The sequence below is a fragment of the Monocercomonoides exilis genome (genome assembly GCF_001643675.1).
Source record: "Monocercomonoides exilis strain PA203 chromosome Unknown scaffold7-2047599, whole genome shotgun sequence".
NCBI lineage: Eukaryota > Preaxostyla > Oxymonadida > Polymastigidae > Monocercomonoides > Monocercomonoides exilis.
The window spans coordinates 960306-987034 of NW_027150552.1; the positions used below are offsets into that span (position 1 = coordinate 960306).

At 37.5% G+C, this 26729-nt stretch overlaps 7 protein-coding genes across 7 annotated transcripts; 5 read left to right on the forward strand and 2 right to left on the reverse strand.

Annotated features, from left to right (window-relative positions):
• The first annotated feature begins 400 nt into the window (after positions 1-400).
• On the forward strand, positions 401-1659 carry MONOS_7185 (putative COPI associated protein). The gene is made up of 4 exons (XM_067877494.1): positions 401-703; positions 768-872; positions 934-1078; positions 1177-1659. Exons 1-4 carry the CDS (start codon positions 426-428, stop codon positions 1387-1389), a joined length of 741 nt encoding a protein of 246 aa, XP_067733400.1. The 5' UTR covers positions 401-425; the 3' UTR covers positions 1390-1659.
• Positions 1660-2122: 463 nt separating this feature from the next.
• On the forward strand, positions 2123-3603 carry MONOS_17097 (uncharacterized protein; the record flags this gene model as incomplete). The annotated part of the gene is made up of 2 exons (XM_067869983.1): positions 2123-3252; positions 3600-3603. The coding sequence occupies 2 exons, from the start codon at positions 2123-2125 to the stop codon at positions 3601-3603; spliced, it is 1134 nt and encodes a 377-aa protein (XP_067733401.1).
• Positions 3604-11341: 7738 nt separating this feature from the next.
• MONOS_17098 (uncharacterized protein) lies at positions 11342-14338 on the forward strand. The gene has a single exon (XM_067869984.1). The coding sequence runs from the start codon at positions 11557-11559 to the stop codon at positions 13555-13557; it is 2001 nt and encodes a 666-aa protein (XP_067733402.1). The 5' UTR covers positions 11342-11556; the 3' UTR covers positions 13558-14338.
• A 44-nt stretch (positions 14339-14382) lies between these two features.
• Positions 14383-15527, forward strand: MONOS_7186 (putative RNA-binding region RNP-1 domain-containing protein). The gene has a single exon (XM_067877495.1). It carries the CDS (start codon positions 14436-14438, stop codon positions 15105-15107), a length of 672 nt encoding a protein of 223 aa, XP_067733403.1. The 5' UTR covers positions 14383-14435; the 3' UTR covers positions 15108-15527.
• Positions 15528-15564: 37 nt separating this feature from the next.
• Positions 15565-18175, reverse strand: MONOS_7187 (hydroxymethylglutaryl-CoA synthase). Its single transcript, XM_067877496.1, has 7 exons — positions 18017-18175; positions 17798-17907; positions 17559-17753; positions 17418-17496; positions 17146-17333; positions 16831-17016; positions 15565-16697 (listed from the first exon to the last, which is right to left on the reverse strand). Exons 1-7 carry the CDS (start codon positions 18168-18170, stop codon positions 15888-15890), a joined length of 1722 nt encoding a protein of 573 aa, XP_067733404.1. The 5' UTR covers positions 18171-18175; the 3' UTR covers positions 15565-15887.
• Positions 18176-19477: 1302 nt separating this feature from the next.
• Positions 19478-19870, reverse strand: MONOS_7188 (uncharacterized protein; the record flags this gene model as incomplete). Its single annotated transcript, XM_067877497.1, has 1 exon — positions 19478-19870. One exon carries the CDS (start codon positions 19868-19870, stop codon positions 19478-19480), a length of 393 nt encoding a protein of 130 aa, XP_067733405.1.
• Positions 19871-21854: 1984 nt separating this feature from the next.
• On the forward strand, positions 21855-26561 carry MONOS_7189 (uncharacterized protein). The gene is made up of 4 exons (XM_067877498.1): positions 21855-21952; positions 22041-22141; positions 22205-22360; positions 22425-26561. The coding sequence occupies exons 1-4, from the start codon at positions 21911-21913 to the stop codon at positions 25900-25902; spliced, it is 3777 nt and encodes a 1258-aa protein (XP_067733406.1). The 5' UTR covers positions 21855-21910; the 3' UTR covers positions 25903-26561.
• Positions 26562-26729: the final 168 nt, after the last annotated feature.

Below are 26729 nucleotides of genomic sequence, written 5' to 3' on the forward strand. Positions count from 1 at the left end.
GAAGAAAAATTCTCAAATTCCCAAATAAAGATTACAAAACCAATAAAATAGGAAAAATGACAAAATATGGTCAAACAATTCTTTTGAAAAAGGATCAAAATTATATGTTTAATACAATAATTGAAATCAAACATCCACAGATCTGAAATCACCAGAGTATTAAAATTGTTATACGTTAAATTTATAACTTCAGAGCAACACGTATAAACAAGTGTCATAGCAAAAATCAATTTCAATACTCTCATTTCAAAGGGTAGCTAATAAAATTTAAAGATTTCTTTTAACAATTATTTAAAAATGGGCAAATATCAAAAAAATAATATAAAACAGTTAAAATCGTTTGATAACTTATTAACATAAATAAAAGAGGTAGTCAAGTAATGCACCCATAAGTTTACATTTTTAGGGGAAAAGAGCAATTTTTCATGGAATCAGCTTCGTACACGAATAGCCAGCCCATCGCCTCTAGCGGCTATAGTATGAGCTATTCTCAACCTATTGTCGCTGGTCAGACTCCTCAAATGTATACACAAGCTCCACCTCAAACTTCAAATCCAAAGAGCAACGGGGCATCTGCTCTTGGAAATGTTGTTCGATTCCTTGCAATGATAACAGGACCTCTTTTAATGGCTTTTGGAATTTTGAGGATTGTTTATGTTACAGATTTTCGTCTGACCAGTCTATTGATGTCGATATACATATTGTTTGAACTAAATTGATAATTTCTCAGTTATAAATTTCGCATATTTTTAACGAATGTTTATTAGTTTTTTTGGAGGATTAGTGTTTTTCGCAGAATTTAAATGGAACAAATTTCTCGTGAAGTTTCCATTTATGATGACAAGGAGATCTCGATCACTTTTTATTGCATTGTTTGCACATTTAGTTAATATGCATAAATATATTCATTTTTTCAATTTTCTCGCTTATAAGTTCCGGAACTTTTTGTCTTGGTTGGAAAATCGGGAATGAATCGTGGCCTGGATATGCAAGTGGAATTTGGTGCATTGTTGTGGGAATAATGTACTTCTTGTTACCATGCTTTGTTGACGATCCTGATGAAGAAGAATTGAAGGAAGTTAGTGATTTTCCATTTTTTCAAGAAATACTGGAATTATTTCTCATTATTAATGTTTTTTATTTAAAATTTTAAATTTCAATTTTGTTTTGTGTTAGCAATATTCAACATCGTTTGAAAATGGGCAAACCGCATATCCTCCTGTTGTGAGTGGGGCTGGATATGGAAATTCCTATGCGTATGCTGGAGTTGGAAGTTCAGCATACGATGGATCAGCTTTAAATTATGCACAGGTCAGTAGTACAAATGATTATGGAAATGGAACTTATCCAAGTTCTTCGGTCAATGGAAGCTATACAACACTTCAATGAGAGTATTTTTTTTTTACTAAAATAGAAATTTTTTTGTCCAATTTTTGTAATAATGATGAGCACATCACTTTTCTTTGATGCTTATTTTTTTACTTTGTTTCTATTGATTTTATTCAATGAAATAATATTATTCTTTCTATAATTTTGATCGTTTCCAATATTAAACTTTGTTGGTAAGACGCTTTCTTTGAAAGTCTCTTTCTTTGTCTACTATTTTTAGTATTTAATCGGCATTGTCTTAAAGTGAATTGAAATATAAAATTACAATTATTAAGACAATTTTTATAGAGTAGGTTTGCAAGATTTAAATTTAAAAAAAAATCAGTAATCTAATGTTTTGCTTCAGAAACAAAAAATGAATAATAATTTTGTTGATGCTCCATACGCATATGAAGATATTGATCTTGGAGAGCAGTTTATTCTTTTTGATTCAAAGCCACTTCTTCAATTTTCTCCAATCCAACCAGAAACTAATCTGCATAAGCCTCCTTCGCATTGGCTTCAAATAAATAAAAGACAAGAGAGTAAAATACTTGTAAATGATGCAAGCGCGGAGCCATCTGAAGTGAATTTGTCTCATGGGGACCAATCATTTTTAATTAGGCAGTCACATCAACTTGCCCTTCAAAGTGTCCCTTTGTCGTTGCTATCAAGGATCTACAATCCATTTGTTAATGTATCTTCTGACATTAACACTGTTTCTTTCATATCAGCTTTATTCTCGAAGTCTTCGATGTTTTTACCAATTTTTTCTGCTCTTTCTTCGTTGAAAACTGACTCATCCTCATCTGCAATTTCTTTGACGTCATCGACAATAATTTCGGCCATTTGTTCTCTTATTCCGTGCAATGATTTTAATCAAGATTCTCGAAGTGGAAATCCATTTATTGACTGCAATTCAGCTTCATCTGCAAAAACTTTGCATACTGTTCTATCTCATGTTGACCTAATTGCTTCTGCGACTGCAATAAAGCAACTGTTTTTCTTTCCATTTCTTTCAGCAACTGGGTCTGTTATTGTGGTGAGGATCGGATCGCTTCTGTTTGTATGCGATGTGCCGTTTGAGGTGAGCGTGATTGAATATATCCAAAAGACGCTTCAGAAACGGAGGGAAGAACGCATACGGCGACGAATAGAGAGGCGGCAGGAATGGAACGAGCAGCGAGATAATCGAGAGAAGATGAAGCGAGAAAGGGAAAACGATGCAGAGCGAGAGAAAGACAAAGACAAAGACAAAGACAAAGCCAGTGACGAGGAAGGAAGCAGCGGAATTTCTAATGGAAGAGCGAAAGATTCAATGGGAAAGGAGCAAGAACAAGAGCAACAACAAGAATGGAGTATAAATCAGAGTCAGAGTCAGAGCCGGAGCCAGAGCTGGAAGCAGAAGCGCAAAGACCGAAAGCGGAGGAGCCGGTTCAGCAAGCGAGAAGAGCGGCAGGACGAAGCGCAGCTGGTGGCAGGGCTGGAGCCCGGGGCGAAGATGATGGTGATGTGGTGGATGGAGCGGGAGAGGAAGCGGAGGAAGCAGGTGAAGGCAGGGCGAAGGCACTTGCGGAGGAAGAAGGAGAGGTGCTTGATTCGGATGGAGACGGAGAAGAGAAAGAAGGAGAATGAGGATGAGAAGGAGAAGGAGAAGGAGAAGGAGAAGGAGAAGGAGGAGAAAGAGAAAGAGGAGAAGGAGAAGGAGATGAAAGGGATTGGAAGTGTGGTTGCTGAAACAGATAAAGAAGGAAATGAAGATGAAGACATAGATGCCAAAACAAAGCAGAAAGATAGCAGAGATGCACAAAAGAAGCGGAAACTGAGTAATTCTTCCAGTAATCACACACCAAAATGGAGGATGATGAACCATCTTGCGTGGAAGTGGAAGCGGAGAGAAGAAGAAAAGCAGAAAAGGAGAGCAAAAGAAGAAAAAATTCGAAGGGCGAAATTGAAAGCTGAGGAAGACAGGCTCAGAGACGGGGGAAGCCGAGCAAAAATCGGAGAGAAAGGAGGAGAAGACGAAGAAGACGAGTCATTTTCTTCGTCTTCGTCTTCTTCCTCTGCTTTTCTGGTATCGTCTTCTTCATCCAGCACTTCTCCAGACGCCTCTTCTGTTTCTGTCTCTTCCTCTCTGTTTCCTGAGCCTTCTTCCTCTTCTGTTGACTCGTCCTCTTTGTTCGACGACCCTGACTTCATTTCTGTCTGCTCTCGCGCCTCGTCGTCACCAGCTAGCAGCCCTTATGCGAATTACTCGGCTTCTTCTGCTTTTCCTTCTCCTTCTTCGATGCCTTCCTCTTCCTTTAGACCTGGTCCAAGATCTTATGTTACATCGTCATCTTTATCTCCATCATTATCTCCTTCTTCCTCCTCTTTCTCCTCTTTCCCTTCTTCCTCTTCCTCTTCCTCTTCCTCTTCCTCTTCTCATCCACCTTCATCGTATTTATCCCCCTATTCCCCACTCGCCCCACTTCCTGTCTCTTTCCCCAGAAGAAGCCGGAGGCAGCCGAGATTCCAGGCAGATGACAAAGGAGAAGTGCATATACTGACAAAAGGGAGAATACAAGATATGAGAGAAAACATAAAAAACTCTATGTTTGAGGATGGATGTGAAGCAAATAGAAGAAAGATGTATTTCAATGGGCAAAGATGTGATGATGAGTTTGAAAGGAATGTTGATTCGTTTGCATTCAGTTCTGAAGGAAGTGGAAAAGGAAAGATTGTTTCGAATGCTTCAAATTCTTCTTCTGCTGCTGCTGCTTCTTCAACTTCTTCTTCAACTTCTTCTTCTTCTGATATAAGCAAACCTTCTCATAGAAATGTATTGAAGAGTCCAAAACAAAGTGAGAAAATGAATGGCTCATTGACTTTTCCTGCAACAATCGTTCGGACTGCTGCTTCCATTGTAGATTCATCATCGTCTTCCTCTTCTTCTTCTTCTTCTTCCTCTTCTTCTCTTCATTCTTCTTCATTATCATCATCATCCTCTTCTTCTTCTTCAGATACATCAGAGCCCTTGCTCTTACCCTCTCGTATCGACACTCCTGTCTCACCATTCACATCTCCTCTGAATCTTCTGCCTTCTTCCAATCCTTCTTCTTCCTCCTCCTCCTCCTCTTCCTCTTCTCCTTCTATTTCTTCTTCAGCTTATCATCAGTTCGAAACCGTCCCCTCTCAAATGCTTCCTCCACGTGGAAGATTCATTCCAATATCATCTTCTATTTCTTCTTCTATTTCTTCTTCTTCTTCTTCTTCTTCTTCTGCCAACACAACTCCTTCACAAACACATTTGCGTTTTCCAAATCAATCATCAATTGCATCTCCTTCTAATTCTAACTCCTCCAATTCTTATTCGAATTCTGTTATATCTTCACCATCACCACCACCATCATCATCATCATCAACTTCTTCTTCTTCTTCTTCTTCTTCTTTCTCTTCTACAACAACGCCAACATGTTCCTCTTCTTCCTCTTCTCATTCTGATTCTTCTTCTCTGTACTTCTCTCCAATCCAAACACCAACATCAACCAGAACACTCACAAAGAATGAAACTTCACTTCCATTTTTGTCTTCTTCTGCTCTTCAAACAACATTTACCAGATCTCCAATATCATCATTAAGAGAAGGAGGAGAAGAAAAAGAAGAAGGAAGAGAAGGAAAAGAAGGAAGAGAAGGAAAAGAAGAAGAAGATATAAACAAAGGAAAAGCAAAAATTCAAACAGAAATAAAAGAAGAAGAAGATATACTTTCATCACATTCTTCTTCTTCTTCTTTGAATGGAGAAGTTAAAACACCTTCATTGAATCAAGGACAGAACAGAAGGTTTGTGTTGTTGGAAGATGGCTCGTTAACACCCATTCAGAAGGAAAATGATGACAAATGTGATGATAAAGGAAAGGTGAATTCTTCTTCCTCTTCTTCTTCTTCCTCTCAAAAAGATTCTTCTTCAAAGAAAAAGAATTCAAATGCTAAGACTGAGCTGAATGCAATGGCATCAAAGAAAGCTTCTTCTTCTTCTCCTCCTTCCTCTTCTTCCTCTTCTTCCTCTTCTTCCTCTTCCTCTTCCTCCCCATCAACCATCTCTTCCTCCAAGCTTTCCATCAAAGCCAAACCTTTTTCCTTGAAAGCAAAGCCATTTGTCCCAAAATTTGCAGTGGGTTCTGCTCAAAAACAGCATCAAAACAAATCAGAAAGCCAGCAAATGCAAATGCAGATGCAAATGAATCCTGCTATTCTTCAAACAACATTACCTTCACAAAATACACTAAACACACAAAATACACAAAACTTGCAAAATTCATCGAGTTCTCAAAATTCTGTTAACTCTGCTTCTGCTTCTTCTGCTTCTTCTTCTTCTTCTTCTTCTTCTTTGTCAACAGCTGTACCGCTTCATCCATCTGCTCCGCCTCTCATTCAGATGTCTCCTTCTTCCTCTTCCTCTTCCTCCTCTTCCTCATCCTCATCCTCTTCTTCTTCCAATCCCTCAAATACTTCCTCTTCCTCCTCCTCTTCCAAATTATCTCTTCTCCACTCTCGTCCTCCTCTCCCCAAGCGTATTCCTTCCTCCCAGTCAAAATTCCCCCACACCCGCCCTCTCCCAATGACCATCCCTTCGTCCACTCTTGTTCCTCCTCCGACAAACCCTTCTCTTTTGCTTCATTCTTCTCCGCAGACTCAAATTCAGTCACAAATGCAAAATCAAATACAAACAATAATGCAAATACAAAATCAAATGCAAAATCAAATGCAAAATCAAATGCAAATACAACCTCAGATTCAGATTCCTATTCAGAATCAATCTCAATCTCAGAGTCAAAATCAAAATCAAAATCAAACACAAGTTCAAAATCAAATGCATTCTCGATCTAATCAGAAGAGTGATGATAACTTGTCATCGAGCAGTAGTGGTTCGCAAGCAGTGACAACTCATTCTTCTGATTTGAAGAATGAATTGGGTGATAATTCTTCATCTTCTGCTTCTTCTTCTTCTATTGCTTCTTCTAATGAGGATAATAATAATAATGCTAATAATAAATCATCTGATTCAGTTTTAGATACTTCATTGAATCAAACTTCACCAGCAGCTCATTCATCACCAACTCATAATGCCGCTTCTGATACAAACACTAATACAACTTCTTCTTCCTCTTCCTCTTCTTCTTCTTCCTCTTCCAATCCACCCTCAGCTCCTCGCTCTCTCCTTCCCAAGCCCTCTGACTATCACTCCATCCCTTCCTGTGTGCCCATCCTCCCTCGCCTCCACCTCCCCTCTCAAAATCACCCTCATTCTGCTCCGTCCTTCGCTCCTCCTCCAATTTCGGCTTCTCATTCATTGTCTTCATCATCTTCTTCTTCTTCTAATTCTTCTTCTTCAGATGAAAGTCAAATGAGTAACCAGAATGAAACTGATAGAGACAATACAACTGTTGGATTACCAGTACATCAGCACATGCCTCTTCCTCATATCATCCCTTCTTCTTCTTCTTCTTCTTCTTCTGATTATAAACAGCATTCTGCTCCAATTCTGAATTCTTCTTCTTCTTCTTCTCTGCCTTTTTCTTTGACTTCTTCTAATTCTTCTTCAAATTCACAGCCTTCTTCTTCTGCTTCTGCTTCTTCAAATTTTGATGCCTTTTCTCCTCTTCTGTTTCCTTACACCCCCAAAATGCATCCCATTTCCTCTTCTTCTATTTCTCCTTCATCCTCTTCACCTTCTCCTTCCCCATCTCCTTCATCATCATCATCATCTTCTTCTTCTTCTTCTTCTTCTTATCTTTACAATGAACAAGATGCAAATATCACTCAATCTGATATTCCGGCACCCTTATCAATGCAATCACACCCACCAATCATGCCTATTACATCATCCCAATATAATCAGCGATTAAATCAAGCCAATTGGTTCAATCAGTCCAATGAACAACAAATGCAACAACAACAACTGCTTCTAAACTCCTCTCAAATACAACTACAGCCACAAACACAGTCTCCTTTCATTCAACAGCCCATCCCACAATTCCCCCCTTCGGCCGCACTTTTTCCGGCACCAATTAATTCCGCTGCCGGCAATTATAATTCTATTATTAATTATTCCGGCGCACCTGCCATAACCGGAAATGTTGGGTCTTCTCAACTTCCTGTTTATTTTCCTCCTTCGTTGTTGCCTTCTCAGCAGTTTCCTCAAATCTCTTCTTCCTCTTCATCATCTTCTTCCTCTTCTTCCTCTTATTCCCAGTTCCCTTCTTCTCTCCCTTCTTTCTCCTCCTCCTCTTCCTCTTCCTCTTCCTCTACTTCCCATTCTTCACCCATTTCCACTGCTTTTTCTCCTTCCACTTCTCAGTCGCTGGCCAATCTGCCTCGTCAACCTTCTCTCACTCCTCAATTTCAGTTCCCTGCTGCCTCTCTCTCTTTGACTAATCTTGCTCTTCCTTCTGATGCTAATCCTTCTAATTCTTCTAATATGCCTACGAATTTTTATGATTCATCATTGAATTCTTCTTCCTCTTCCTCTTCTTCTTCTTCTTCTTTATATCCTTCTTATCCCTCTTCTTCTTCTTCCTATTCTTCTTCTTCTTCCTCTTCCTCTTCCTCTTCCTTTTCTCCTTCTGTTTATGCCTCAAACACTGCCTCAGCTTCTTCTTCTGCCTCTTCCTCCAATGCCTCATCTTCCTTCTCTTCTCTCTATTCTTCCCCTTATTTCTCCTCTGACAACTCTTCTTCTTCTTCTTCCCCTTCTCAATCTCCTCCTTCTTCCTCTGCTTATTCTCAGTCTTCAGGCACTTCTTCTGCGTCTTCCACAACCTCCCCTACCCCTCTTTCTTCTTCTCTTTCTTCTTCTCCTTCTCTCTCTCTTTCTTCTCATTCTTCTATTTCTTCCTCTTCCTCTTCCTCTTCTTCTTCTTCTTCTTCTTCTCCATCTTCTTCTCCCACTCTTGATTCAAGTTCTTCTATTTCTCCTATTTCTCGCACTTCTTCTTCTTCTATGTCTTCTTCTTCCTCCTCCTCCTCCTCTGCTTCTTCCATTTCTGCCAAATTTTCTTCTTCCTCCTCTTCTTCTTCTTTTGTTCCTGATTTATCTCATTCCTTAACTGCTTCTTCTTCTCCATCAACTTCTTCTTCTTCTTCTTCTTCTTCTTCTTCTTCTTCTTCTTCTTCTTCTTCTTCTTCTTCTTCTTCTTCTATCCAACCTCCCCTCAACAACAGCAACAATAACAACATTCTCCCTCAGTCTCTTTCTCCTCCTGCTTATCTCAGCTCAAATCTTGTCTCTTCTCAGCAGCTGAGCCATTCTTTGCCTTCTTATCATTCAGAATTGATGGAAAGAAAGGGAAACAGAAGAAGCAATGCTGGAACTGCTTCTGGCAATGAAAATGGTTCTTCTCGATTGTCTAATGAACCTTTATCTTCTTCCTCTTCATCTTCATCGTCTTCTTCTTCTGCTTTAACTTCATCTTCATCGTCTTCTTCTTCTTCTTCTGCTTCAACTACATCATCATCACCTTCTTCTTCTTCTTCCTCTTCCTCTTCCTCTTCCTCTTCCTCTTCCTCTCACCCCTTCTTCTCAGACAACTACAAATTCCCTGATCTTCTCTCTGATTCCCCCTTCGTCACGCTCACTTTATCACCTCCCCCTTCTTCTTCTTCTTCTTCTTCTTCTCTTCCCTTTCCTCCTCCTCCTTCCTCATCTCAATCCGCTCAATCTGCTCAATCTAATCAGTCAATTCTGCCATTTGTGTTAACTCCAACAAGAAATATGCAACAAGAACAGATTAATAGTGATGCTACATTGATGATGACACCTCTTTCTTCTTCTTCCTCTTCTTCTTCTTCTTCTTCTTCTTCTTCTTCTTCTTCTTCTTCTTCTAATCCTTCTTCTTCTTTCTCCTCTTCCTCTTCCTCTCCTTCTCCTTCCTCCTCCCTCACTTATCCAACCAATCTCATCCCAATCACTCCTCCTTCTTCTGTCTTCTCGTCTTCCACTCTGTGGCCTCTTGCTGCCTCTTCTCCTATTGCTCCTGTTGCTCCTCTGAATAACCTCAGAAATGTTGAAGAGAATCCATACAGTTCTGTGATAAATGTAGATACTTTGTCTTCTTCTTCCTCTTTTGATTCTTCTTCTCTTTCTGCTTCATCATCATCATCTTCTTCTTCTTCTTCTTCAAAATCTTCCTTTTCTCAAATGAATTCTGATTCAAATACAAATTTAGAATCGAATTTGAAATTAGATTTGAAATTATTGAATCAAATGCATCATTTCTTCAATAGCCTCTTCATAATAATCTTCATCATCAACAGCATATTCATCGTCATCACAATCATTTACTTTCTTCTTCTTCACATAAACTGCAGAAGTACAGACGCCATCGCCACCTCAACGAAAACGAGGAAGAAGAGCATTCAATGACACAATTGAGTGAATGGAACAAGAAGAAGGAGGAAGAAGAGAAAGAGAAAGAGGAGGAAAAGGAGAAAGAGGAGAAGGAAAAAGAGAAGGAGAAAGAGAAAGAAAATGAGAAAGAAAATGAGAAAGAAAATGATAACGACAATGAAACTGAGAAGAAGAAATCAAACAAGAAGAATAAGAGAAGGAGGAATAAAAAGAACAAGAACAAGAATAAAAGCAAGAACAATAACAAAAGCAATAATAATAACGATAACAAGATAACTGACAATAACGACCTCTCTATCAACAATATCCCATCCAATCTTCCCTTTGAAGATTCCCATCCATCCGCTGATCTCATAGCCAAGCCCTCAAAACACCATCTTTTTGACACATTCGATCCATTTCTGTTTGATCCCTTTGCCATTGACTCCATTCAGAGCTATCCGCCACTCTCGTTTATGCCAGCAGATGATGATGAGATTAATAACGAGTATAATAATAATAATAATAATAATAATGAATATGGATTTGGATTTGGATATGGATATGGATATAGAAAAGGATATGGAATTGGTGAGAGAGAGGGAAATGAAGGTGATGATATATTCTCTCTCTATCGCTCGCATGTGGATAACTCTGGATATTCTGAGCAATTCCAGCAACAACAACAACAACTTCAACCTCCTCGCTTTCTTTCTCCCTTTTCTGCTATTGATGCATCTTCATCTGCTTCATCATTATCTTCTTCTTCTTCCTCCTCCTCTTCTGCAATGTCTTTCTCTTCCTATCTTCAATCCGCTGCTCCTTCCTTAGCTCATTCTTCTCCTTTCTCTTTTAATTCTTCTTCTTCCTCTTCCTCTTCCTCCTCCTCCTCCTCTTATCCTTTTTCTTCTTCTTCCTCTTCCTCCTCCTCTTCTTCTTATCCTTCTTCTTCTTCTTCCTCTGCCCCTTCCTCATCATCCACCATCTCTTCTGCCTCCCTCTCTCTTTCCTCTCCCTCCCTCTCTCCTTTCACATACGAGTCGTTCTCTTCCCCTTCTACTGGCTATTACACCACCACCGCCACCACCACCACCACCCCTCCTTCTTCCTCCAGCCCTATGCGTTCTTCTTCTTCTCCTTCTCTTCCTTCCCTTCCTTCCCTTCCCCCTCTTCCTCCTCCGATCTCTTCTTCTTCTTCTCCTTTCCCTTCTTCCTCCTCCTCTTCTTCTTCTTCTTCCTCTGCCTTCATCACTAAAGGCTCTCTTCATAATCAACATCTTCCTCATCTTCCTCATCTCCCTCCTCCTCCTCCTCTCCATCGCATATCTCCAAATGAACAGCCTCTTTCTCTTCTTCCTCTTTATGAAGAAGAATTAAATGACAAATTGTTAGAGGCAAAATTCTACTTCCATGCAACCAGACCGATCTTATCTCCTCCTCTTCCTCCTCTTCCTTTGGATTCTTCTTCTTCTTCTTCTTCTCTTTCTGCTTCTTCTTCTTCTTCATTTGCTCATTCTCTTCCTCCTCCACCACCTTCTCATCTGTCTCTTCCTCTTCCACTTTCATCCCCTTCTCTATCATCATCTTCTCCTTCTTCCTCCTCCTCCTCTTTTCCTTCTTCTTCTTCTTCTTCTTCTTCTTCTTCTTCTTCTTCTTCTTCTCTTTCTCCATCACCTCTGAATCTAATCTCTCCTTCTTTCGCTCAAACTCCACAAAAACCAGATAAAAACTCTTCTCAACTTGCTCATTCGCCTTTCTCTTTGGATGTTTCAGATGCAAATGATAAAAATGAAGCATTAAAATTAGAAGAGAATAAAAACATGACTCAAATGAATGAGTTTAATTTATCTCCATTGCAATCAACAAATTGTGTGCAAGATACATTCTCTGCTTTATCGTCAGCTTCTTCTTCGAATTCTTCTTCTCTTTCTTCTTCTTCCATTTCCTCTTCTTCTTCCTCTTCCTCTTCATCAACATCATCACATTCAGATAAGATAGACAAAATTGACACAGAAAATGATACCAGAAATGACAATGATAAATGCATAAGTCAAAATATCTACAAAATAAATGAAGAGTCTGTTGAACCGCCTGTTCCTTTGGCTTTTGATCAGATGAATAATGATGCTTCTTCTTCTGCTTCTGCTTCTGCTTCTGCTTCTTCTCAGAAAAAAGAAAATTCTTCTTCTTCCTCTTCCTCTTCTTCCTCTTCTTCCTCTTCTTCCTCTTCTCCATTTACAACTCCTACAAAATCAACTCCAACTTCAATTCCATCTGATGATAATCTGTCTTCTCCTCAGACATCAACTAGTATTCCTTCTAATGCTTCATCTTCTGCTTCATCTTCAAATGCTGCTTCCACTTCTTCTTCTTCTTCTTCTTCTTCTTCTTTCCCTTTTGCTTCTCTTCCTTCATCATCATCATCTTCTTCTTCTTCTTCTTCTTCTTCTTCTTCATTTCCCTTCCGCCGTATCACTCTCTGGCGCTTCCATGGCTTAAACATCCTTCTCAGCACAGACAAAGTACTCACAACAGAACCTGTTGGAATGAGACAGCATACGAATAATAGTAATAATAATAATAATAATAATAATAATCAAGCAAATGGAGAAGAGAAGGAAGAGAAGGAAAAGAAAGATGAAAAAGAAGAAAATGTGAAAGATGATAAAACAAAGCACAAACAAAGTGATGCTGCGAATAGAAAGAATTCATTGGATGGCTCGTCGGCTGCAATGGTTGTATCATCGCCAGCATCTTCAACAACAACAACAACTTCTTCTTCTTCTTCTTCCACTTCCTCTTCTCATGTTAATTCTTCTTCTTCCTCTTCTTCCTCTTCCTCTTCCTCTTCTTCTCTCATCCCCTCCATCCTCCTGCAGCTCCTAGACATCACCAAGCCTTTGTCCACCCATTCTCTCCTCAATCTCTTTCTCGATGCTGTTCTGTCTAATGCTCAGCATACTGCCTTGTTTATGCATCAGTTTGGAGTGCTGAAGCATGTGAGAGTGTTGTCAACAGGAGAAATGAAAGGGGTGGTGGAGTCTTTGCCGATTCCGGGGAGAGGGAGAGGAAGGAGAGAAGGGAAAGAAGGAGAAAGAGGAGAAAAAGAAAGAGGAGAAGAAGAAGAAAATCCAGTGCAACATCTTTCTCTCTCTCTGTTTCTGTCGACAGGGGCGTCAGTGATGAGATGGCTGGTGTCTGTGTGCAGCCAGAGGAAGACGCATTCGCAGGCACATGTGGAGAATATGAGGAATACTCACTTGCTGACACCTCCAGAAGAGAAAGAGAAAGAGAAAGAGAAGAAGGAGGAGGAGGAGAGGAAAGAGGAGAAGGAAAGGGGGAAAGAAGTGGAGGGAAAAGAGAAAGGGGATGGGGTTGAGGTGAAAACTGGAGAAGAGGTTTTTTCTTCTTCCTCTTCTGTTAATGATACTTTTAGTGCAAATGCAAAAGAATCTTCTGCTTCTTCTACTTCTGCTTCATCTGATAACAGCAACCCCACTCAAAATAATTCATCATCATCATCATCGTCATCTGCATCAGATAGCATAGCAGTCTTCTGGGTGTTAAAGTCCTCAGGCTCGAGAGAAGTCGAAGTTTATGATGTGTTTGATATTGTTCTGTGGATGGAGGCGCAAAGGAGGAGGAAAGCAGAAGTGATGAAGAGGAAGCAGGAGATGAGGAAGAGGAGGATGGAGAGGAGAATGAGGCAGCATTACAGAAGGACATGGCATGGGAATGGGAATAGACTTAATCCACCAGAGGAGAAGAGAGGGAGAGAAGGAGGAGGAGGAGAAGGAAAAGGAGAAGAAAGAGGAGCATAAGGATTAGAGGAAAGAAGGGGAAGGGAAGAGAGAAAGAGAAAGGAGAAAGAGAAAAAAAAAAAAAAAAAAAAAAGAGAGAGAGAGAGAGAGGAAAGAGAGGAAATAATGTGAAAGGAAATTAAATGAAAGAGAGAGAGAATATGACTTCTGTTCAGAAAGTGGTGAGTGAATCTGAAATTATTTATTGGGAAGCTATGGAGGAAATTGAGATGATATAGCTGCATATATAGTAATAATAATGATTACTATTACTATTATTATTATTTCTTTTTTCTAATATTTTCTATTATATTTCGTAATTACAATTCCCATTGACTCAATAATGGCAAAAAAAGAAGAAAACGCCTAACAGTCTTTGCGTGTCTGTATTTTTTTGGATCATTTTTGAGATTGCTTATAATTTTTTTGTAGCTTATTTCATTTTATTTATTTATTTATTTTAAATTTTTTATTTTGATGAAACATTCGATTAATCTACATCTGAATTTTGTCGTTTTTGAAGTTTCTTTTCAAATATACATATGTATATACCATCTTTTCATTGTTCATTTTAAAATTAAATTATTATTCATCTCATTTTTGATTATCCATTCGTCTTTATATTTTCAAAGCATCCATTTTATTTTCAATATTTAAAAAAATAGTTATTTTAAGTTTGAGATTATCCTTCATTTCAATAATTAATCATTCGCAACTTTTATTTTAATTTTTTATTTTATCATATCCGAAGGTTTATTTTCATTTTTAAATCTTTTCACAAAAATACTTTTAAAATTTTTGATCATAAAATTATTTGCACTAAAGATTATTTAAGATGTTACGAACACATAAACTAAACCTCAAGTTCATTAGTGAATCCTCGGTCCTTTTACCCTATTATGTCGAATCGTTTGTTTGTCGGAAACCTTAGCTTCAACACCACCGCTGAATCTCTTGGAAAATTGTTCGAAACTGCTGGTGAGGTTCTCGAAGCAGTTATTATTTCTCGAGGGACAAGATCTCTTGGATATGGCTTCGTTAACATGAAGGACAATGCCACAGCCGTTGCAGCAATTGAAAAATTGAACAACACCGATCTTGATGGAAGACAAATTAGAATTGAGTTGTCAAAGTCCGAACCAAGAGCTCCAAGATCCAGAGGAACTGATGCTCCAAGAGGATCATTCGGCGCAAGAGGACGTGGTGCAAGAAGATTTGGTGGCAGAGGCTTTGGTTTCGGTGGCCCACGCAGACCCCGTGCCCCTCGCGCTCCACGTGCCCCACGTGACCCAAATGCACCAGTTTCAAAAACTCGTGTGTACATCAACTCATTGCCATACAGACTCGATGAAGAAGGTTTGAAGAAAGCCTTCGAGGGGTATGCAGTGAAGGAAGCAATGATTATCCGCAACAGCTACGGCTCATCCCGCGGATATGGATTTGTTGAATTCGAAAATCATGCTGAACAGGAAAGAGCTCTCAGAGAGAAAGCTTCCTTTGATCTTGATGGAAGAACCGTCTCCATTCAGGCCGCAATGGATCGTCCCGCTCCAGCTGAGCAGAAACAGTAGAGAAATTTTTAGAAACGATCTTTCTAAATCTTAATCTATTTTTTCTCTTAAATTAAATATTATCATTTCTTTTAAAAGGATATCGCACAATTCAGTTTTTGGAGTACCAAGTATTTCATTCATCACTTCTGCTTAACTTCAAAAATAATATCCTCAAGAATCAGAATATTTTTTTTTCCTTCAAATAGATCTTCTTGTTAATCATTTTTTGAAATTCAAAATTCTTATGAAATAAAAGGAAACATCAATGATAAGTTGTGTTATATCGAATTGTTATTTAAATGGTTGCAAGATAAGTTGAATTTTGAGCATTTGATGTTTAAGTTCAAGAATTTGTTGATCTTATTAGGATTTTTTTTCTCAATTAGAATTGTCCTTCAGTTATTTTTTGTGTTGCAAAACAAAATGAATTTCTTAAAAGGAATAATTTTCAAATTGATGAATAAAATGTGATTCTTCACCAATCGTCCAGCATTGAAAGAGAAAACTCTGATATTCGAAAAAGAAAATCCTTTGAATAAAAAAAGTTCATATGTTGATTAAACACCGCGTTGTAATAAAGAAAAAGAGTGGTAAATCACTCAAATTCTGTCAAAAATTTTCGTAATTTGATAGAAAAAAAGACAATAAATAAATGGAAAAATATATTAACAAAATTCTAAAATACTAATAATATCATTCTTATATTTTCCTATTCCTCTTCTCGGTCTGTTTTGATTGCATATTTTTATTTATTCGATATTCTCTCTTTGAATATTTTTTCTTTTCTTCAATCAGCAATTATTTCGATCCATCATATTCCTCGTAGATTCGTCTTCTGTCATCAGTGATTTCCTTCAAATAAAACACCCCCTTTGAAAAGTATTTGTTCCAATTTGGTTCAAAACAGACATTTGCCACATTCGCATCTTGCGAAGTTGTGCTCCACCCAACTTTGTTGTAATACTTCTCACGTGAAGCCACAGCTGCTTTGAAGTCTACAAGCTCCATCTCTTTCCTGTTTGCCAGAAGTTCATCGATGTGCGCCATTGACTGCAATAAAGAGTGAATAGTAAATGAATGGTTGCATTCTGGAAATGAATCAACATAAGATGAGAGGGAAGGCGTTGATGGTTGAACAGAAGATGATGATGATGACGAAGGCAAGTCTGCATTCACTGAACAATGTGAAGCAGATTCTGAAGTTGAGATCGACGGCTTCCCAGACAGTTCAGCCTTCTCATTTACACGAATTGTCCACAGAGCGCTGACAAAGCCAGAGCCATACGAATAGCAGAGAACCCTCTTCATCCTCCTCTTTTCAAGCTCAATTTCCTTTTTATTATCATCGTTTGTTCTGCTTTCCTTTGAAGTATCTTCTCTCAGCTTTGCAAGAGGATTCTCAATCTCCATCTGATTGTGCAGAAGCGAGGCAAGTGCAAAGAACACTGATGCAGTGTATGAGTTTCCAGTCTTTTTCGGAAGAAACGCAGATGGCATCACTTTCTCTTCAAATTCTGCGTCTTTCCGCTTCAGCATAGCGCTTGCAGCAACTTTGTATTCGTTGCTTTTTAATGTGTCGCTGAGACTCATTCCATCACAGCAGGAAAACTGAGGAATATGAAATGTGACAAAATGATTTAGAAAATAAATAGAATAAGCAAAGCAAAGAATAGTCATTTGCAGTTAAACAAAAAATATCATTTAAACATTTTCAACTGAGATAAATCAAAGAGATTCATACTTCATCCCATTTGAGCTCTTTGCTGAAAGGCATTCCAGAATCAACCGAATCGCCAGATTGCGTCTGAAGCTGTATTTGAGAGTGCCTCTCCAAGAAAAGCAACCTTGAATAAGCTTTCTTCACCATCCCATGATACGGACTGTGGAATAAGAAATGACTGAATTGAGACAAGCTAAAAGGTGGTGGCTAAGAATAGTATTAAAGTTAAAACAAGTGAAATTTATGAGTTTGAAGCATGCACAAAATGCATGAAATACGACGAAAATATTTTTTTTTTTCTTTAATTGATTAAGAATTTCTGTAAGTGCATCACACCTCTTTTTCACCTATTTTCTTGCAATGCATCCTCAATTCTTGAGTCTTCTGCTGCATGTTCTCGAAGCACAGGTCCAAGCCACGAAGATAACAGTTTAGAGAAAGAGGACCATTCACGACAGGATATTCATGAGAAGAGTCCGGCTTCCAAAAATCAAATTCGTCATCACATGCAAATGATCTTAATCCTTATATAAAATGTAGCGCCATCAAAAAAATTCAGATTTTTGCTTATTTGCAATCGTCTTTTCAAAATATTCCAAATAGCACACTCTCAATAACAAGTGGAGCATTTGGAGTGATTAGCATAGCTACAGCTCCTGCTCCTCCAGTTGGCTGCGCGGATTCAGACTATTTTGCAATGTTTCAAAGCGAATTATATTCACATATTCAAAAAGAGAAAAGTCACAGACTGGTCCTCCATACAAAGCAACATCTGTTGCCACTGCAATTGCATAGCCTCCGTGGATTGTAACATGGTCAACAGCGTTAAAAAGTGTTTCTGTTCCTCCGAAGCATGCGTTTGTTGAGTCCAGCCCCCTGATGTTCGGATTTCCATCAAATAATCTCATCAAAAAAGTTTTTATTGATTTTGAATGATCCACTCCCTGAATTTTTCTTATTAATAAATGCTCCAAAAGAAACTTCATACGCTTTCCGTGCCCACTCCTAAATAACTTATTGCTTTCGGATCCACTTTTGTCTTTTGCAGGAGTCGTTTTGTAACAGTTAATGCGAAAGACACTGCATCTTCTTTTTCATCTGATTTTTGCAATGTTACAAAGCGTAAAATGTTTTATTGGTATGGTAAGTTTAATAACGAAAATCAATTATATGAATCAAGAGAAATTTTATTATTAATTCAAAAAACCTGTAAAGCACATTCGTTCTTGACCTAAACCTTTTGTAAACTTGCCCTTATCTTCGGGAATTATTTCAAATTTCTGCATATCAATACATCGCTGGGGAAAATATAATTCTAGTGCAGAAATTCCAACATTTGGAAAGAATGAATAATCAATCATTTCTTGTTGGGAAAGATCAAAATTTTTTGTAAATACACAATTTTTCGAATTTTTCGGAAAAATAATGAAAATAAGATAACATAAAGGAGTTCATTATAAAAATATTACAAATGAAGTTTTCCTCTTTTCTTCGTGAATACACAAATATTCTTTTGTTTGGTCAAGCAAAATAATTTGGTTTATGTGTTAAAAACTGGTACATATAGTGTTCAAAAGAACAAGCTATGAAAAAAAAAAAAACTTCTGAGTAATCTCTAAAAAAGTGACTGTTTATTCATTTTTTGGATTATCTATGAATAATTTGTCTTTTTTTTCGATCCTTCAAAGTATTTTTGTTTTTTCATAATGGAATCATTCGTTTGTTTGAATAAAAACAATTAAAAAGTTTAACGAATCGAAATCTTATTCCTTACAAATGTTTGTGTTTGTTAATATTTCATGATTTAAAACAAGAAATTTTAATAAAAAATTTTATTCTTAAGTCAATGATTGCAGACACTTTCAAAAACAGAAAATAGCGTTGTGTTTTTTATTCAAAACGATTCAATAATTCATTATGACCTTATTCGATCATTTATTTAGTGAAATAATTTATTTTATTCTTTTTTCCATTTCTCTTTTTTGAAGTGAAAAAATAAAACTTGGACTTGTTAACCATTTATAGGATCTTCAAATTCTCCTGTCCTAATCCCATCTGGATACTTAGAGTCTTCTGTATCATCAGAAACATACGGATTTGAAATCAAGATTTCTGGATTGATTGTGAACAATCCTGTTGTCCTGAATGCGTTCTCCTTGTTAAGTAATGATGTTGCCGTCTTTTCTGCATCAATTGCACACTCAACGATTAATTTTCTTCTGTCAGCGGCTTTCATTTTTTGTCCATCATTGTGCTCCTCCGCTCACTTAATTTTCCTTCTCCTCATCAGCTTCCTGAATGCGTTTCGAAGAGGGCAAGCAATTCCAACATCAAAAGGTTGCATTATGTGAGTCAAATTACCAGGTAGCGTGAAAACGAATATAAAATATTTTGCAAATAAAACCAAAGCTGAAGAGCAAAGACGAGATGGATGACCATCAAGAATTAACAATACAAGAGAATTATATGGAATAACTTCAAGTGACCTCCAAATTGTTATCCATGAGCAGAAATAAACAACATAACTGTAGAAAGCATTCCTGTCCATCCATCCTGATGCATTGACGTGGATTTCACATGAGCCTGCTTTTTTGTCCTCCAAAAGTTCAGGAGGAACAGTTTTCAAGGCAGAAATGATGATAAATGGTGGAGGTGCTATGCAAGATGGTCAGACGGTGGTCACTATTGATAATTGATTATTTGAGTAATCTTCTGTGGAAGCATGTGCTCGTTTAGCTTCGGCTGGCACGATTAATTTTTGTTCTGAACAAATATAAGCATTCCATTCATCTTCGTAAAATATATCACGCTTGTTAACTGCTGGCTTGAAATCTTTATTGCGCATAAAATTGAACAATGCCCTGATGTTTGACTTGAATGTTGAGTTCAATTTGGCTGGGATGATATAAAAGTGAGAGAGAACTTTCAGCTTGTGCTTAGAAATAAATCCTGACACATATGCTGGAGAAGGTGGCACAAGTTGTTTATCAAAATGCTTGATAACAGGACCAAGTCCAAAGTGAAGAGCCATCCCAAGTGATTTCAGATATTGCCTTTGCATTTCCGAATAAATGATTTCACTTAACTCATGTGTTGTTATTCCATCACGTTGTTGATATTTTTTATGAAAAAATATTCGGTGCCTTTTCTTTTCCCTTTTTATTCAGCAAAAAAGGTCTTTGGTGAGTGCCCTTAACGTTCCAAATAAGTCCGAAGCAATAACATCTGATTGCACTAGAAAAATATTGGGTCATGATGTTTAACACTTCTGATTTATAACAAACCTTCTATGCAAAAGCATCAAGAGCAGCAATAACTTTTTCGGATAAAGAATTCACATTTATAACTTCAAACGAAAGTTCCATGTCTCGTTGTTATTTGTATTGCGATATTTTTGAAATCGTTGTATTTCTTCAACGTAATGTTTTGAACTGTCAGAAGTGGATGTTTGAAAAAAATATGTTAAAATGGATTAAAAAAACGATTTGGAAAAAAAAACACTTAAACATCATTTATTATTCAAATTTGGCAAACTTATTTAAACATCTGCGTCATGTTAAAATAAGTTAGCTTGTGTCAGTCAGTGACCGATAGTGATGTCAGTGTCGTGGTATTTGAACCACAAAAAATGAACACGACACAATACATTATTCATTTCAAAATAAAAAATGAACATTCAAAAAATAGATTATTCTGTAAAAACTATTTCGATAATATTGAATGAATCACAAAAACATATCAATTTTTCTTTGGATTTCCTGTTTTTTATTTTTTTATTATATTTTTCATATGTGTGTATGAAAAAATTTTCTGTCACATCACATCACTCCAATAATGTTCAATTCCGAAGGAATGTGACACAGATGTTTACACTTATTATTTGAAATTTGTCAACTAATAATTCAAAACTTACAAACGAATTTTTTGATTATGACAAACTATTTATTCGAAATTGTTGAACTTTTTATTTGAAATAAATCAATTAGAGTATTTTTTTAAAAAATTTATATTTATTTTTTTTTTTTTTTTTTTTTGTGAAAATTTTCTTTTGGCTGAATGTTGAAATTGACGAAAATATTAAATTTTGTAATTATTCATGAAACGGATGAAATTGAACCTCGGTTTTATTATTTGTCAATAAACATGAAAAATTTTGATTTTTCAGAAAAATCATTGTTTGGAAATCAGATAGTTTTCAATTATTTCACCTCACATTGTTAGATTACACATTATTCAATCAATAAACATTATAAATATTTGCATCTAAACAAAATGATGAAAACTTAAATTAATTTTAATAAAATAGATTGATTAATGAACTGTCAATATATCCATTTGTTTTAATTGATCTTAATAACATATTTTAATATTTATAATGTTTATTGATTGAATAATGTGTAATCTAACAATGTGAGGTGAAATAATTGAAAAACTATCTGATTTCCAAACAATGATTTTTTCTGAAAAATCAAAATTTTTCATGTTTATTGACAAATAATAAAAACCGAGGTTCAATTTCTCATCCGTTTCATGAATAATTACAAAATTTAATATTTTCGTCAATTTCTAACATTCAGCCAAAAAGAAAATTTTCACAAAAAAAAAAAAAAAAATAAATATAAATTTTTTAAAAAAATACTCTAATTGATTTATTTCAAATAAAAAGTTCAACAATTTCGAATAAATAGTTTGTCATAATCAAATAATTCGTTTTTTATTTTTAAATAATTAGTTGACAAAATTTGAATAATAAATGGTGCATACATTCATTTCTCTCTCTCTCTCTCTTTTCTTTGATGAATAAATTAATGATGCTTCACAATCAGGGATAATTCTTTAACAATCTTCAAATCATATTGAAACATTATTTTTTTCATCAAACGAAACCACATGCTTCTTCCAAAAAAATTTAAAATAATTTTCTTATCTGAAAAATGTAAGAAAATCAAAATGCTAATATATTTATCGAGTTGTACAATTCAAAATGAAGATATTGTTCATAACTTTTTTCATTAATCCATCTTCTTCTGTGTGATCTTAAACATAATGTATTATTTGATTATTCACCATCTCAGATTTTGCTAATCTGAGAACAAGAAAAATGAAGCTTTCGACTGGAAGCATTTTAGAAATTCATGGCGAGGTATTATTGCTTTATTTAACAAGAGAAAATTTGTTTTATTCATTCAATTGTTATATGTTGATCGTGACTTGTCATGGTCCAATTTTAGGTCATACCATCTTCTGTTGAAGTTTTAGACCTTTCTAATAAAAATTTTACAGAATCTGACACACTTTCCGAATTTCATTCTTTAAGAATATTGAACTTAAGGTTGAAAAAGATAATTTATATTTTATAAATAACAAATGTTTATTTTGAAAATTCAAATAAAAGCGGAAATGCTTTTCCAAATATAAAATCAATAGAAGGAATTTTTGATGCACAAAATCTTGAAGAATTAGATTTACGTGGCTCTCCTGTCTCAAAAATGTATATTTATCGAAAGAAACTTCCTGAGCGTCTACCAAAACTTTATTTGCTAGACGGACAGTTATGCCAAGAATTATGTTTTTATTCTATTAAAATTATTTTTTACGAAAAATTATCTTTTAAGACAAATTCCTGGACGAACTGTTCCCGTTCACAAAGAAAAACAAGTTGTCCCAACAGAAAACCCACAAATTGATAAATGCTCCTCAGTTTCTGCTGCTATTGAGAAATTTAGTGAAAAGCAATCAAGCTCTTCTTCTGCTTCTTCTCCCGCTTCTTCGACGACTTCATCATCTTCTCCACATATTCCGCTTTGGAGGCAGCGCGAGATAGAAAAGAAGAAAGCAGCTGAAGAACAAAAACGCTTGGAAGAAGAACGAATTAAAAGAGAAAGAGAAGAAGAGGAAGAAAACGAAAGAAAGAAAAAAGAGGAGGAAGAAGAAAAAGAAAGAAAAATGAGAGAAGAAGAAGAACGTAGAAAGAAAGAAAAAGAAGAAGAAGAGGAGAAGGAGAAAAAGAAGAAGGAAGCAGAAGCAGCAGCGGCAGCTGCAGCAGAAGAAGAACGAAGAAAAAAAGAAGCAGAGAAAATCAAGCTCCAAGAAGAAGCAGCACAAGATGCATCACTCATTGAGGCATGTGCTCGTTTTGGGATTCACATAGAAGACGCTGTGAAGCCAACGAGCAAGTCATCTACAGCCACATCTTCAGCAGACAAAGACAATAACCACTCGTCAAACAGCCTGCCATCGTGGAGAGCGCGGGAGTTTGAAAAGAAGAAAGAAGAGGCAGCAGCAACAGCAGCAGTAACAGCATCGGCTAAGAGTGCGAATGAAACAACAAAATCGCTACGACCGGGTGATGTTGTGAAGGCGAATGAAACGACGAAAGCGCCTTCGAATATTCCTGCGTGGCGGCTGAGGGAGATGGAGAAGAAGAAAGCGGAAGAGGAGAGGAAGAGGAAAGAGGAGGAAGAGAAGAAAGAGAAGATTCGAAAGGAAATAGAAGAGATGGAGAAGGCAAAAAGGGAATATGAAGAGAAAATGCGAAGGATGGAAGGAGGAAATAGTGAGGAAGAAGATAAAAAGAAAGAGGAAGAGGAACAGGAAAGGAAGAAAAGAGAAGAAGAAGCAGAAAAGCTGAGATTAATTGAAGAAGAGAAGAAGAAGAAGAAGGAAGAAGAAGAGAGAAAGAAGAGAGAAGAAGAAGAACGATTGAGAAAAGAGGAGGAAGAGAGAAAACGCAAAGAGGAGGAAGAACGGAAGAAGAAAGAAGAAGAAGAAAGAAAACGTCAGGAAGAAGAGAGAAAGAGGAAAGAAGAAGAAGAGAAGAAGAAAAGAGAAGAAGAAGAGCGAAAGAAGAAGGAAGCTGAAGCCAAAGCAGAGGCAGAGGCAGAAGCAGAAAGAAAACGAAAAGAAGAGATTGAAAAGGCAAAGTTAGACAAGCCAGCCAAGTCTTCATATGGATCATCGAGTGTTAGCTCATCGACAACATTCACCGCCACCTCCTCCCCGTCTGCCTTGTCTTTGTGGAAGCAAAGAGAACTTGAGCGCAAGAATGCAAGCGCCGATCAGAGAGGAGAAGAGAAGAAGCCTGCGCAGAATGTGAATACGTCTTCTTCTTCTTCCTCTTCCTCTTCTTTATCATCATTAACTTCTTCTTCAACACAAGGCGAATCAACAGTTTCTGCTGCGTTTGCTCGGTTTGGGGTTCGAAAGTCGTCAACATCAACTGCAAAAGCAATAATCAACACAAAAACAGCTTCAAGTATATCTTCATCTTCATCTCCATCTTCGTCTCCACCTTCATCTTCATCTCCATCTTCAATTTCTGGTTCACATTCTACAACATCTTTCCATTCTTTTGGTGCTGACAAAAGTGAATCCGATCAAAACAAGAAAGAAGAAGCAGAAGCAAAAGCTAAAGCAGATGACGATGCAAATGAAGAAAAGAACAGCAACGCGAATGAGAAAGAGGGAGCAGTCACAGAGAAAGAGGCAGAAATCAAGAAGAAAGAACAGGAGGTGCTGGAGATGTATGAAGATCTGAAAAGGAAAGAGGAGGAGATGAAGAAGAAAGAGGAAGTTCTCAAAAGGAAGATGGAGGAACTCAAAGAGAAGGAGAAGGTGAAAGAAGAGAAAGAGAAGGAAGAGAAAGAGAAGGAAGAGAAAGAGAAAGAACACACTCAACAAGAAGCAGTCACCACAAACAAGCCAACCATTGAGCCAAATGCTAACAAAGCTGCTGAAAGCGCCGAGGGAGAAAAGCCACTGCGTTCAGTCTGCAGCCGATTTGGAGTCAGAATTGGGTCGTCGCCACTTCAGAAAACGAATCATTTGGGTGATGTGGAGGCTCATCCACTGCAACATTCAGGTTCGGCACAGCTGGAGAAGAAAGAAGAGGCAAAAGAACAAGAAGAAGAGAAGGAGAAGGAAAGAAGAGAAAAGACAGGAGCAGAAGCTAAATATGAGTCTGTAAATGTTCTGTCTGAAAGCTCAGCGCCTGCGTCTTTTGTTGTGTCAGAGGCTTCTCCGCACACAGCATCCAATCAACACTCCCCTCCCACTCCTCCTCCTCCTTCGACTTCTTCTTCGTCTTCATCGTCATCGCCATTATCATCATCATCAGTATCATCATCATCATCTTCTTCTTCTTCACTCCACACTCACAGCTCTCCCCTCTCTTCCAGTGACTCAGCCACTTCTCCCACAAACACCACAAACAGCTTCAATTCTTCCACATTCCCTCATTCAACAAGACCTCGCGAGACGCTTTCTTCCACCAGCAGCAACTCGCTCCCGTCGCGTGCCCTTCTGCGGCCAACAGGAGCTGCCTGTGGAAGGACAGACAAACAACCACAAACAGGCAGTGACTATGCCAGTGGAGGAGGGCTGAGGCCGACTTTCGGCTCGTCTTCGGGTTCAGGTGCGAATGAGCAGTCAGCAGGCGAATCAACAACACATCCACAGAAGTTTAGTCCCGCAGTGCTGTCGAACGATCCGTCAGGCAGCTTCGACAGGCCCTTCAGAACTTCACACACCCAGCTGCAACGCACACAGTCTGAGACTCCACAGTCGAGTGTGTCTTCTTTACTCTCACAGTACTCTGCACCGTCTGCTATTTCTCCGAAGACAACGAGCACACACCAATCAACATCTCCTGCGCCTGTGCCTGCCCCACCGCCTCCGCTGGCTGGTCAGCATGCGCCCGATAGCGAGTCGCCTATCGCACGCATTGTGGGCCAAGGGCGGCAGGTGATGCCGATGCTTCCCTTCAACGTGAAGCTGAGGAAGACAGGTGCTGCCATTGCAAGCAGCTTGCCCAGCGAAGGATTTTCTAGCACCCCAGCTGCTCCGAATCCGCTGGTGAATCCACAGGGCAGTTATCCCCCGAATCCGTATGGCTCCTCGCAGAGAAGGATGCCGATGGGGTCAGCATCGTTCTCAGCGCCGTCGAGTGTGATGTCTGTGGTTGAGGCTCCGGATGAAGCGTCACATAAGAGGCTGTTCACAGAAGAGGACGATAGATCTGCGTGGTGCCCGAAGAAAAGGCTACCGTCGCAGCCGAAGCACAGGCCGTCGCTGGCTTCGAGGAGGATGAAGTAGAGGGACGGGAGGAAGAAGAAGAAGAAGAAGGAGGAGGAGTGAGTGAGTGAGATGAATGTGAGTGTGTTTGGGAGAGTGTGAGATGGAGAGAAAGAAAGAAAGAAAGTGAGAGTGAGGAAGGAAGAAGAAGAAAAAAAAAGAGAAAGAAAGAATGCGCATGTGTGTATATGTTTTGTTGTTCACATGCTATTTATGTTTACTTGTTTCAAAATTGCATCACTTTTATGATGGAGATATTTATAATAGTTTTGTTTGAATTTGCTTGTTATCTTGTTTATGCCTTTATAATCTCTTGCATGAATTTTGAATGAGTAATAATCATGTTTTGTGAGGCTCTTTCTAATTTTTATCGATTTGATATTCTATTTCTATCAATTTCTTTTCTTTTCTTTTTTTTCTTTTTATATTTTAGTTTCGCCCCTCTCCTTTCACACAATTTGTTTTTTCCAAAAATATTTGAATATGTTTTATTGTCTTTGAATTCAGTGCTGATATTTTTGAATTGTTGCTTTGCGATCTTTGTAAAGCAAAATTTTCTCGAATCCGATAAATTCAATCACAGGATCTTTTTTTAATTTTATTTTACTATTCATAATGTTCATATGCAAACACTTCAAAATGTTTTTGTTCAACAATTGAAAATAATACAGATAATGAAATTTTTTTTGTGTCAATTTTAAAAAGGTAAACTTTAAAAATTATTAAAAAACAAAAGAAAAACAATTTTCTTTTTATTACTTATTGAAGAAATGCATTTGATGCTATTTGTGCTCATTTTTTTATTTTGGTCAATCAAAGCGAACAACCCATCATATTAATTAAAAAAC

Excerpts from the sequence above, each read along its gene's own strand:
- MONOS_7185 (XM_067877494.1), top strand. The coding sequence starts at position 426 with ATGGAATCAGCTTCGTACACGAATAGCCAGCCCATCGCCTCTAGCGGC. Across the intron at positions 704-767 it reads TTGATGTCGATATACATATT|TTTTTTTGGAGGATTAGTGT; the intron begins GTTTGAACTAAA and ends AATGTTTATTAG. Across the intron at positions 873-933 it reads CGATCACTTTTTATTGCATT|TTCCGGAACTTTTTGTCTTG; the intron begins GTTTGCACATTT and ends CTCGCTTATAAG.
- MONOS_17098 (XM_067869984.1), top strand. The coding sequence starts at position 11,557 with ATGACTCAAATGAATGAGTTTAATTTATCTCCATTGCAATCAACAAAT.
- MONOS_7186 (XM_067877495.1), top strand. The coding sequence starts at position 14,436 with ATGTCGAATCGTTTGTTTGTCGGAAACCTTAGCTTCAACACCACCGCT.
- MONOS_7187 (XM_067877496.1), bottom strand. The coding sequence starts at position 18,170 with ATGATTGATTATTCATTCTTTCCAAATGTTGGAATTTCTGCACTAGAA. Across the intron at positions 17,334-17,417 it reads TGCTCCACTTGTTATTGAGA|GATTAAGATCATTTGCATGT; the intron begins GTGTGCTATTTG and ends ATTTTATATAAG. Across the intron at positions 16,698-16,830 it reads AAGAGCTCAAATGGGATGAA|TTTTCCTGCTGTGATGGAAT; the intron begins GTATGAATCTCT and ends CATATTCCTCAG.
- MONOS_7189 (XM_067877498.1), top strand. The coding sequence starts at position 21,911 with ATGAAGCTTTCGACTGGAAGCATTTTAGAAATTCATGGCGAG. Across the intron at positions 21,953-22,040 it reads TTTTAGAAATTCATGGCGAG|GTCATACCATCTTCTGTTGA; the intron begins GTATTATTGCTT and ends GTCCAATTTTAG. Across the intron at positions 22,142-22,204 it reads TTAAGAATATTGAACTTAAG|CGGAAATGCTTTTCCAAATA; the intron begins GTTGAAAAAGAT and ends TTCAAATAAAAG.